The sequence below is a fragment of the Ictidomys tridecemlineatus genome, chromosome 8 (assembly GCF_052094955.1).
Source record: "Ictidomys tridecemlineatus isolate mIctTri1 chromosome 8, mIctTri1.hap1, whole genome shotgun sequence".
NCBI lineage: Eukaryota > Metazoa > Chordata > Mammalia > Rodentia > Sciuridae > Ictidomys > Ictidomys tridecemlineatus.
The window spans coordinates 126,039,917-126,053,528 of NC_135484.1; the positions used below are offsets into that span (position 1 = coordinate 126,039,917).

At 35.7% G+C, this 13,612-nt stretch overlaps 1 protein-coding gene across 1 annotated transcript in view; it reads right to left on the reverse strand.

The window, feature by feature from the left end:
- The window catches only part of LOC101958658 (olfactory receptor 2H1), a 939-nt gene extending 82 nt beyond the window's left edge, over positions 1 to 857 (reverse strand). Inside the window, exon 1 of the mRNA XM_005342552.1 lies at positions 1 to 857. This exon is cut by the window's left edge and continues 82 nt beyond it. Coding sequence (XP_005342609.1) covers positions 1 to 857 — 857 coding nt within the window.
- Positions 858 to 13,612: the final 12,755 nt, after the last annotated feature.

The following is a 13,612-nucleotide window of genomic DNA, read 5'->3' on the forward strand; positions in this document are numbered from 1 at the left end:
AGTGGGTTAAGTGAAGGAGTACCCACTGCATAGAAGAGGCCAAAGAACTTGCCCCTCTTTTGGGCATATGGATTTTTGGGCTGGAGGTAGACAGCAATGACGGAGCTGTAGAAGATAGTGACAACCATAAGATGGGAGGAGCAGGTCCCTAAAGCTCTTTTCCATGCTTGGGCAGAGTTAATCCTCAGCACTGCCTGGGCAATGGCACTGTAAGAGACAAGGATGAGGCTGAGAGGAACCACCACAAAGATGACACTGGACACAGCTAACTGGATTTCATTGTAGGTGGTGTCTCCACAGGATAGTCTAATCAGAGAAGGAACTTCACACAAAAAGTCATCTATCTGCCGGTGGGGACAGAAGGGCAGGCGAAGAGTGGGTGGCGTCTGGACTATGGATTGGGCCAGACCCATAACCCAGGCCACAGCTGCCAGTTGCCTGCATAGTCGTGGGTGGATGATGGTGGCATAGTGAAGGGGCTGGCAGACAGCCACATAGCGGTCAAAGGCCATCACTGTCAGGAGGATGCACTCAGTTGTTCCCAGGGACAGAAAGATGAAGAGCTGGATGAAGCAGCCCAGGAAGCTGATGGTCTTCTTGGGGCCCCAGAGGTTGACCAGCATCTGGGGGACAAAACTTGTGGTGAAGCAGAGGTCCAAGAAGGAGAGGTTGGAGAGGAAGAAGTACATTGGAGAGTGGAGCCTGGGATCGAGCACCGACAGCAGGATGATGAGTGTGTTGCCCACCAAGGTGAGGAGGTAGGAAGTTAAGACAACCACAAAGAGAATCCTTTCCAGCTCTGGGTGTTCAGAGAAGCCCAGAAGGAGGAATCCCAATGGGAAGCTTTGGTTGACCATGGCCTATTCCTATTCAGAATTAGAAGGATAAGATTATCAGATGAGTGAGCTCCAACCTGTTTTGTAAAAAGTCAGCTCAGATACTTTTCATGTCATATTAAGTGGACATTTCTCCCCTCCTGCTCTCCCAGGCTTCCATTCCCAGGCACATCACCATCCAGCATCTCTGTTCCCTTGTTCTTCCTGGTCAAACCTTATCTTGTTGGAGGACAGAAAGCAGCAATATGATAGCAATGGTTGGAACCTTGGAACCCTGTCCTGTTGTCTCTGACTTCCTGGCTAAATGCAAAGGCAACTGATATAGAACATGTGCTAATTAATTACTCTTCATTAATTCTGGAAAAATTTATTAGGCATCTATTTTCTTCTGAATACTGTGGTTATTCTGTGCATCCAGAAATAATTAGTGAAAATTTGTTTGTTTGTTTGTGTATGATCCTGTGGGTGAAACTCAGGGCCATAGGCATGCTGGCTAAATGATCTACCACTGAAGAACATCTATACCCCAAAGAAATCTTGTTAGAATTTCACTATTATATGTATGTATGCAAAGTTGTTTTCTACTCTGAGGCATAAGTATCCTAGGATCATTTTATTTTCAGGGATGACAAACATTTAATTGATATTAAAGTACATTTATATATAGACAAATTTCCCTTGAGTTGGAGATTGCTATTAATGTATTTTATACCTTTCTTCAAAGGAGTAATGTTGAGACAAATTCAAATCCACGTTAAGAGGCTCTGATGAAGACACAGTCTGGGAGCTACAGGATAGTGCTTCAGACTGAATCCAATTCTTCCTGAAGAATTTTCATTCTGAAATCAATATTCCCTTCATCATCCTTTTTGTCCTCAGCCTGAGCTTAAGGTAGTTTGCATGGGAGATAAAAACAATTCTTTTCCCATTTAGGACTCCAGCTTGATGTAAACTGAAATGCTTGTGGAACAGATTTAACAACAGAATTTTATTTATTTATTTATTTATTTATTTATTTATTTATTTATTTATTTTTGGTACTGGAGATTTAACCCCGGGACACTTCATCACTGAACTAAATCCTGAGCCCTTTTATTTTTCATTATGAGAAAGGGTCTCTCACTACATTTCTGAAGCTCTTACTATATATATATTTTTTTTTCTTTAATTTTTAAATTTTATTTGTTTTTATTAGATATTTTATTAGACAGTCAAGTATCTTTTGACATATTATATACATATGGAGTATAACTTATTCTAATTTAGGTCCCATTCTTCTTTTTTAATTTTATTTTTTTCTTTTTAATTATACATAAGAGTATAATGTGTTTTGATGTGTTTTGACATATTCTACATACATGGAATATAACTTCCCATTCTTGTGCTTGTATATGTTGTGGAGTTTCACTGGACATGCGTTCATATATGAACATAGGAAAAGCATGTTCTATTTATTGTAATTGTGTCCTATTCCAATCCCCACTCCCGTCCCTTCATCTTGTTAATGCTATATTTCTAAGAATGGCTTTGAACTTGAAATCTTCCTTTCTCAGTCTCTCAAGTAACTGAAATTACAGGTGTGTCCTACGGTGCTTGGCAATTTTCAACAAAACTTCAAGGTCAACAAATTCCAGACTACAGAATATTTAAGTTTTATGTTCCTTTCCCTAAGGCAAAATCATCTCCTCAAGGAAATGATACAGCCATAATTTTTGCAAATTGTTTAAGGTAAGGAACTACAGCTCTGCCTGTGCTTGTGCTTGGTCATCCAAGAACAAGTGAGGCTGGTGTGGTGGTAAATGGCATGTAATTTCAGCTCTTTGGAAAGCTGAAGGAGGAGGATCACAAGCTGGAGGCCAGTCTAGGCAACCTAGTGAGACCCTGTCTCAAAATAAAATAAAAAGGATTGGGAATGTAGCTCAGTGGTTAAGCATGTCTGGGCTCAATACCTGGGCACATGCACACATGGGCTCGCACATCTACACACATGTACAAACATGGAGTGCTCCCACTGTGTAACAGTCTTTGAATACTTCAGGATGATACTCTTGGTTTTAAGAGTTAGTATGGTTGCGGGTCCAGTATGAGGCAGTATGAAAGAAATTAGGGCACCTCTGTGGGGGCTTCACACTCAGTGAGACCTACCTTGAAAGAATTAAACAGGACCCTGGAAAAGGCCTGGGGTTTCATTGTGCACTGACTCAATATAGAGGGTTCATGAAAAAAAAAACCACCATGTTTCTTATACAAGAATATCCTTGTTGCTGACAAATCTGCAAGTCAGCATCACCCATGCCCCTGGCTTGCACCATAATGCACATTAGTACCTGCTTTTGTTTTCAGTGGAGCCAACCAGAGGCAGAATATATTTATTAAGAAAGAGAATTTTTACACTCTGTATAATGGGACTCCATACACAGAGAGATCAGCTAGGTGGTTTTCTCTCTTCCCTGTTTAAAAAAATAAAAGTTAATTAAAATTTGTTAACCTAAGAGCTTTCCCTACACATGAACAACTCTAACCTCAACATTGTATGCAATATAGGCAAAATAAAGCAGAAAAAAATGCTGCCAATTATTTTGTTCTGGGGCATAGTGGGAGGAAAAGATCCCTTTTCAGATTTGGGGTTGTGGCTCAGTGGTGGAGGGCTCCCCTAGCACATGCGGGGGGGCTGAGTCCAATCCTCAGCATCACATAAAAATAAAATAAAGGTATTGTGTCCAACTGCAACTACTACAAACAACAACAACAAAAAAAACCTCTTTTCCCTTTCAGATAAGACTACATCACTAGAAAAATAATACATTGATTTGCTGGTCATGGTGGACATGCCTGTGATCACAGCAACTGGAGAGGATGAGGCAGGAGGATCTCAAGTTGAAGATAGCTATCCTCAGCAATTTGGTGGGGCCCCAGGAAACTTAGTCACTGTCTCAAAAAAAAATAAAATATATGGGGATGTGGCACAGTGGTTAAGCACTTTGGTTCAATCCCAGGTATGAAAACAAACAAGCAAACAGAAAAAAACACTGCATTGAGACTGGACATTTTAAGAAGAAATTTGAATTGGTTTTATACTGTCTTCATTCTATTAACTATTTGTGACCTAAAACATGCTTTATATAAAAATTCAAACCTTCAGAAAAATTTTAAGGGTAGCGTGGAGAACTTCAACACATCTTTTGTTTCAGTGTTATTAGAATGTGCCACATTTTATCATTGCATTTTTCTCTTTGCATTTGTAATTATATTTATTCTGTGTCATTGAAGAGTAGATAGCATATATAATGCCTCTTCGTTGACTCATGATCTTAGGAAAACAAAGGTTATTTTTTAAGGACAACAGATGTTGATAAAATACTTAGTAGACAATACCCAAAATTTTGCCAATCATGTCCTTTATAAATGATATCCAGTCCAGATAATGTATGTTTAACTTTGGCTTCTGTAGTAGCCTTTTACTCATCACAGAGACACTGAGCCTTAAAGTATAGGCTAATGGGTTCAAGTTCACCAGGAGAAGCGGAGGGTCTGCAGGGGTGTGGCCTCTTGCACTCAATAAACACTAGGGGATCAAGAAAAGTCTACACAGTAAAGGAGGCATCAAGGAAAGCTTTTTGCAGGAAGGGACATGAATTTTTGCTGTGCAAACAGTGGGGGACACAGATGGCAAGCTCACAGACAGGGGTGGGATGGCAGCCTCCCTGCAATTAAGAGGCAGGAACTAAGGGTCTTCTGAAAACAGACGATCTTAGGAAGACCAATGAGTTGAGAGGTGGTAAGCTAGTTGGTGGTCTGGTGGGCAGAAAGTGTCCTGGGATTTTGTGGCGTGGCATGTTCACCTCCCCATCCTGGGATATCCATCCTGTGTTAAAAGACACCTTTAATTTCCCTTTTTGTGCATATCTCCTCTTTCTAGTCTTCTATTTTCCTTCCTCCTTCATTGCTCTTCTCTTTGCAGATAAGTTTTGTTCCCTTTTTAAAAAAGTAATTATCCAGTGGGTACGGTGGTGCACCCCTATAATCCCAGCAGCTTGGGCAGTTTAGTCAGGAGGATCATGAGTTCAAAGCCAGCCTCAGCAACTTAGAGAGGCCTTAAGGAACCAGGGAGAGCACATCTAAAGATAAAATATTAAAAAGATTGGGGATGTGGCTCAGTGGTTAAGTCCCCTTAGGTTCAATTACTTTTTTACCAAGGGGAAAAAAGTAATTATATAAACAAAAGTGCACCTAAAACATACCTATGAATTATGTAGAATAATAAAATAAACACATGGTGTCTCAGAATGGCCCTCCCCACACAATTTTAGAACACAAAAAATGCTATCAGGACCTCAGCTGTCTTCTGGGAACCCCTCCATGATAAAATCTCTTTTTTTTCCCCTCTGGAGATGGAAACACTGCTCTCATGCCTTTTAGTCATTAGTTTTATTTAGTTATTCCTTTTAAACTTCACAGTGCCTTACCTTTTCTATCTCAGCAACTTCCTACCCATTTCACACATTCTTGAACTTAATCATTTTTCACATTCTTGCTTTCTTGACAACTTTTTTCACTTTATACTTTTTATGAATCTCTTCATCTTGTATCTTCCTTTGACTCTGTTCTTTCTTATTTCTATATGATCCTCCCCTACAGCACTAATATAAAGCAAGCACTACTTTTCCTGTTAATTTCACATACACATGCATTCATTTTTTCTCTTATTTTACCACCACCCCAGCCGTAAAATATCTGCAGCAAGGTAATGAGGTATAAATTCTGATATACAATCCAATAATGAGAATCTCCTTTATTTTAGCAGTTTTTCCTTATATACCAGACACTGGGTGATTTCCTGGCATCTCTGGAATCTGCAATTTAACTAATAAAGAAGATAGTCTCATAAGTATTAAGTAACTTGCTGAAAGTTACCCAGTCACAGGCACTGAAGTCACAAGGTCAAGAGAGCTGAGTGTGGTGACGCATGCTGATATCCCAGTGATTTGTGAGCCTGAGGCAGGAGGATTTCCAGTTTGGTGCCAGCCTCAGCAATTTAGTAAGAACTTGTCTCAAAAAAAATAAATAAAACTAGAAATGTAGCTCAGTGTTAAAGTATGTTTGGGTTCAACCCCTAATAACTTCCCATCAAAATAAAACATTAGATAGGAATCCAACACTGTTGAGTACATGTGGAAATTGATGAGCTGTAAGAGAAGAATAAACTTATAACTTACTTGTGATTAAGGACAGGATCTCTTCTTTGCCTTGCTGCCAGAGCTTCTTGGTGACAAGCAAGTAGTTTCCAGACTGGTTGGAGCCTCCACTTGATTCTCACAATGAGAAATAAAACTATACAGTAATATCACACCCTTGAAATTGATGAGAGCTTAGATTTTGGGGAATAGTAATGATTGCCAGTGTTTATTTCCTTGGGCACTTTCTATTTACTGCTCCTTCTAATAACTTCAAGAGGTGGGTACTGTTATTATCTTCCATTTCAGATAAAGGAGTAAAGGCACATGGAGGAGAAATAGTTTTTCTGGAAAATGTAGCTAGGAATCACCAGAGCTGGGCTGAGAACCTGTGTGGCTGAAGAGGCTGTGCACTAACCATGTGCCCCCCACCCCTCAGCCCATGTGCCAGTCAGAGGCATCTCTTTACTGTGGAGCTTTTTATTGACAAGCCCTTTCCCTCAATCCACTAGCTAAATTCTCTTCTATTGGGACTGGAGGTGGAAAGGGTGGCATAGTGAGCTTGTGAAGGGAGGGATCTCAGAACTCCCACACCCTGGGGATAAACAGCTCAGCAATTCTGCCAAGACAAGGGGCCTCCACAGCCCACAGACAATTAGTAAGTCCCTGCTACTAATGATGACTAAGAAGGGAGCAGAAGATTTAGAGGAAATGTGCTAATTGAAAGCTTACTCTCTGCTACTCTGCCATTGGGGAGTACAAGGGCACCATTGTCTCCTTACCCACCTTCTGAGTGTCTCCCCTGTGTTTCCAATTTTTTCTCTCATGATTCTAAAGTACTCATTCAATACCTCCTGACTTGGTTTATTTTTTTTCTCTTCTTAAATATATCTTACACAGATATAATTTACATAATAAAATTTGCATATTTTAATGTTCAGTTTACTGAGATTTCACAAATGTGTATATACAAGCAACCATCACCCTAGCAAAAATGTAGAACATTTGCATTACTTCAGAAAATTTTTCATGCCAATTTACAATAATTTTGTCCATCTGGTTGCTCTTGGCAACCACAGATTTGATTTCTGGTCACTTTAGGCTGTTTTTATCCTTCTAGAACTTCACAGAAAGATCTATTCAATACATACATGCTCATCTGTGTTTGGTTTCTTACACTCTGCACAACATTGTCAACATTCATCCATGATGCTTCATGAATCAAAAGTCCACTTTTTTCTTTTTTTTTTATTCCTTAGAAGTATTCTGGTAGATAATCATATCACAGTTTGTTCATTTGTTCTCCTGTTAATGGATATATGAGTTTATAGTTTTAAGTTATGTTCCTCAATTTTCTGGTATTTCTCCTTCCCTTCCCTTTGAGTGTGAGCTGTACCTAGTGACTCACTATAACAAACAGAATGTGGCAGAAGAAATGGAGTGTGACATGTAAGATAAGGTCATAAGTACCATTGTGACTTGCACAGAAACTGTGAGTTGATCTCCCTAGAGACCCACTGACTGACATTGTGAGAAAACAAATATATATCATTTGAAGCCAATAAATTTTGGAGGGAATTTGTTATGTAGCAGTAGATGGTTGAATGGATTCCAATGTATGCTGTTATAAATAAATTTGCTATGAATTTTCATGTACAAGTAATTTGTGAACATATATTTTCATTTCCTTTTGGTAAAAGTAGACTATCTGGGTTACATGTTAGCCATTCTGTTGAGTGTGAAGTTGTGATAGTAAAAGCAAATGTGACTACATTTTTTTGTGTGACTCCATTCTGTAAAACAACCATGCCAAGTAGAAGGGTCATGACTGGGGCAAGATGTTCTTTTCCTTTTGCTATAGAGACCTTTAAGAACATGGAACTACCTAATGGGGCATTGACTAGGGTAATGTGGCTCTGTTTCTGTAACTGGGGTGATTGGTCTAACTGTGATTGGTTAGGATTTCCCCCACTTGACTGCGCTCTCCCGCTTCTGTAACCTGGCTTGATTGCATTGGCTAGACACCGCCCCCCCCCCGAACATCCCTTTTGCATTTTTCAGGCTTATAAGGAGTGTCCTTGCAATTGTTCGGGGATGATCAGGGGAAGAGCTTTATGTTCTGGTCAGCTGCCACTAGTGTGCTTCAATAAAGGCTTGATTCAGTTATACGTGAGTGGTCTGGAAGTCAGTTTATGAAACCCTGGAATGAAGCTTTAACTATAAAAAAGTGATGCTTCATTATTTAAAACTTTTTCATGCAAAAAACTTTATTGTTTGAATTTAAGTTAGATACCCTGATACATATATATGTGTGTGTATATATATATATATACATATATGCATATATGATTATAGTCATATAAGCATATTACATTCAAATATATATGATTATAATATATGATTATATTCATATAGATGTAATCACATGATTATATTCAAAACACATATCAACTCACATGGCTTATTTTTGCATATAATAGGATTCCTCTTCATTAAACATACTTATCGTCTTTGTGGAATGTTTGTTCAAGACATTTGCTTAAAATTAACAGGTTTCTGTTCACCTCTTTGGTTCTCTCACCTTGTTTAGAGTCAGTTTCCTTTAGCCACCCTTTTTGTTTCTGTGACTGTATCACACTTTCCTGTTTCTTTACTTGTCTCATATTATTTTAGATTGTGTTCAATTCTTATTTGACGCCCTAAAAATTATTGTTTTAATAACTTAATCTGTTAGTTTAAGTTAATAAACTTGTTTTATCATCATTTGAAGTTTTGTTACTACTCAGTTTTAGAAACTTCTTAAGTTTTAACCTTTGAGTCCAGAGTTTCCCTTGTACTTGCATAATTTCATAGTCAGTTAAGGATTGACAAAGATTTTCCTCAAATACTTTTGAGTTCAGAAGGCCTCCATCCTCTGCTGATGGATTTGTGTTCCAACTGAACCAGAATGGTATGGGAGCCATACTGGTTAGAGAGTTACAGATTTCCATGATTCCTGATATTCTAGTTGGGTTTCCTGAATAATGCTTCTCAATTTATTTTTTGCTTCAATTACTTTCTAGAGCTGCCCAATGATTTTTGACAATCTTAACAATCTTAAAATTTTTGCCTGATTGTCTCCTATTTTGGAGGGAGAAAGAATTTTCTATTTTCTCACTTCTAACATATCTGGAAGTCCCATCCATCTGTTTAGCTTTGACTTATTAATTAACTCTACCTATTGGATTACCTCTCTCTCTCCAGCAACCTACAGAGTGGAGCACCATGCTTCAGATGGCCCCACCTAAAACTGCTGAGAAGAGAAATTGAGATTATTTTGAATTTCAATAGAAAACAATATTTATTTTATTGTCAGCATTATTTTGGGGGACACACCTTAAGATCTCAACCCCTAGAGGAATCTTCCTTTATCTCTAGTGATCCTGAGGGGAGGAGGCCCCTCCTTGAGCACCAGCAGGAAGAACATTCTTGGCCTATTATTTCTTAGCAAATACCATTTTCTCCTTTCCTTTCCCTGAAGACACTTTTTCTCAGCTTTTATATTTTTAATCAAACCAAATATAGGATGTTTCTCAAACCAGATATAAGTTGTATTATTTTCTCAAACAAATAAAGAATTCACATATTTTAGTTCTGTTTTGTATTTTATTTTTATTTATAATCATTTAAAATTTTTGCTTTATATTTTTTCTCCTACCTGTTTCCCTTGTTTCTCTCTTTTTTTCTGCTAGCAGACAATCTCTATTTTTCTATTTCTTTCTTTAATCTTTTACTTCTGTTTTCTCTTTCCTCATAATCATCACATCTTATATCACTTCTGTTCTCTTCCAGTCTACCATCTAAATATGTAAACCCTTTTGAAATCTTGCTGTTCTTATTATAGGCAATAACTAATCATAGCATTTCTGTTTATTGTGATAATTAACATTATAGACATTATAGTAGAAACTATTTGGTATAATGCTGTAAAACATGTGCATTTATTGTTGTTATTATTTGTCTTCCTCTAATAGTGAGGTACTGAAAACCATCAGAGACACTATAAATTCACAGTGTAGAAGCCCTACTGCTTCAGATCCATATTTTTAGATGAGTATACAAAAAAAAGAAAGAAAAAAAAAAGAAAAGAAAAAGAAAGGGAACAAATCACTCCAAGCAAACCAAGATACTCAAATAACAGAATCCATTGAAGAAATGTCATAGAATGAGTTTAGAATGTAAATGATTAAACTGATTTGTGAAATAAAGGATTTTATAAGAGAGCCAACACAGGTAGCAAAAGATGACTTCAATAAAGAAAGATTCTAAAAAAAACAGAAATTCTTGAAATGAAGAAAATCATAAACAAAATTAAAAATTTAGTAGAAAGCATCACCAATAAGACTAGACCACTTGGAAGGCAGAACCTCAGGCAATAAAGACAAAATATATAAGCTTGAAAATAGAGTCAACCACAAAGAGAAGATGGTAAGAAACCATGAACAGAACTTCCAACAATTATGGGATACAATGAAAAGACAAAATTTATAGGGATAGATGAAAGTGTGGAGATACAAACCAAAGGAATGCACAATCTTTTCAATAAAATAATATCAGAAAATTTTGTGAATCTAAAGAATGAAAAGAAACCTCAAATACAAGAGGCTTGCAGGATCCCAAATGTGACACCAAATGTGCGAATTTTTTTTTCTATAATTTTTCTGAATGTGTTGACAAATATAGAAAAACAGAATTGTTCTGTGATTGTTTATTGTACATCCATTAATCATGTTATAGGTGTAAAAAAGGATTCTAGGAGTTTATAAGTCAATGATAATTTTTGAATTGTTACATTGACACTTAATAGATTCATTTGTACATTAGCTTTCAAAAATAGACTATTCCTAATTTTTTCTCTTCTCAAAGATAGAACTCTAGAGATTATTACACTATGTGAACTGAGAAGAACAGTGGAATTATTACACTAGAGATTATTACACTGGATTTTTACACTAGAGATTATTTCACTATGTTAACTGAGAAGAAACAGCTGCATTGAAAGGCTCCCATGACAACAAGATGCACTTCTTGACTAACTAGTGTTATGCTGTGCAGACCTTAGGACCTCTGTACTGTGGAACAAACCATTTTTAAAACATTTTGAATTCTCCCTTAAAGATTTTTCTAAAAGCATCTTCAGTGTCTTTACAACCAAGATTAAAATGCTCTGTTTTTTCTGTTTGTTCTTCAGGATGTCTTGCTTGAGAAAAATTCTCATGATTGCTTGTGCTTTATATTAAGGGTAATGCACACCTGTCTTTTCTTTGAAAGTGTTTCTCAAAAGTTAGCTCACATTTTCTCTATGTTAGAAAATAGTGCACATATACCCCAGAAATGTTAAGCAATCTAGTACAAATAAAATATTTCTGTGTGTTTTCTTTTTGCTTCTCTCAATATTATTTATCCTGAGATTTTGTATAAAATTTTTGGTAATCCTGATTTTTCACAGAGTCTGGATGTCACTCACAATTCTAGAAGGAATAATATCCATAGACTTAAAAGTTTACATACACATTAAGTTTCCCAGAAATAAGGGTATTGAAGAAACTTCTCAGAAGAAATATAAACAGTTTGTGCTATACTTCAGACACAAATATTACAAGGTTTTTGTTTCAAAAGAGAAAACATCTCATTTCTTAGCATGTAAAAAATAAATTAAAGAATGCCTTAATTAATCAATTAAGTTTAAAGCTATTATTTAGCATTATAGATTTTTAATATTTAATTTGTGCATGTGTTTGTGAGTCTGCATAAAATAATACTTTATGACAATTTTAAGTTACACAGACAATTTTCAAGCTAAACATGTCATAATTTTTCTCTTATAAAATAAAGTTAATCCAAATAAAGAAAAAAAAGGTGGAGGGTGTCTCATGGAAATAGAAGGGAGATCAATGCAACAGAGAAACAGGATTAATGGGGAAGAAAGAAGGATAGAAAAAGAGGAACAGTTGAATGATAGCTATGTATCTATATGAATATACCCCAGTGAATTTCATCTATGTATCTAATAAAATAAAAATATATATATTATAAAACTAATTTAAAACACACATACATATTTACATATATGTGTATATATATTTTTATATTTTACATTTATATATGTGTATATGTGTTATATATACACATATTATATATATATATATGTATATATAAATACACACATATATATATGTGTGTATTATATGTAAAACTACAAATAACTACAAATAAAAAGAAGAAAGACCAATAGAGTAGAGAAAAGGTAACTAGGGCAGGGAGGGGAGGGAAAGGAGAGTCATGAATACTGAGGTTCAGCAAATATATTCCATGTCTGTATGATGATGTAAATAAGAACACCAATATTATGTATAACTATAATGCATTAATAGAAATATAAAAATAGTATAAGAACTAGATCAAACACTGTGTGATGTTATTTTTTAACGTAAGACATATCTTCCAATTTTGTGTTTAGATCTTGATCTTGTCAGAAGACATGTTAAAAGTCTGAATGATATTTTGTTTTCTTAAAAGTGATTGCTTTTCCCTAAACCTCAGATTAAACTCTGAACATATTTATATATGCACATAATTATACACATAATTATGCAACCAACTACTTTATTCTCAAAAGTTATAACTAATTTCATGCTAAAGTTTTAAGCTTTAGTTCGGTGTTAGAGTTACATTTTAGCACCTTCAATTTTTAATTATAGAGACTTTGGAAATTTTTACTTGCAAAATACCCATTGCTGGAAATATATGTTGTTTGTTGAAGTATCCATGTTGGTTTATAATCCCTGATTGCTAGAGACATGTTGAACTTTTTCATATATATCTTATCTATTTGTGTTTCTACTTTTGAGAAGGGTCTTTTTATTTCTTCTTAACATTTGTTAATTAGGTTAATTGGTTTTCTTGGTGGTAAGTTTTTTGAGTTCTTTATATACTCTGGGTATTAACCTCTGAGGGGTACGTTTCCTTTCCTGTGCAAAAGCTTCTTAATTTGATATCATTCCATTTATTTGGGTTGATTTCTTTGGCCTTATGAGTCTTTTTAAGAAAGTAAATGCCTGTACCAATACATTGGAATTTTCAGTCTATCCTTTCTTCTAGCATTTTCAGAGTTTCTGGCCTAATTCTTACTCCTTTGATCTGTTTTAACTGGCTATCCAGTTTTTCCAGCATTATTTATGCTTCCTTTATTTTATTGCTTCAATTTTGGCCGGTTGTATATGTCTAGAAATATATCCATTACTTTTGAAATTTCATTTTATCATATAAACTTTCAAAATATCCCTAATGATCCTGTTCTCACTTTATTGGTTTTATTCCACTTTGTTTTTCTTTTGGTTAGTTTGACTGAAGACATATTTTTTTGTCTTTTTATAAACCAACCTTTTTGTTTCATTGATTCTTTTTTAATATTTATTTAGTTAGTTAATTTTGGGTGAACACAATATCTTTATTTTATTTTTATGTGCTGCTGAGGATTGAACCCAGTGCTTTACACATGCCAGGCAAGCATGCTACCATTTGAGCTATATCCCAAGCCCCTCATTGTTTCTTTATATTTTT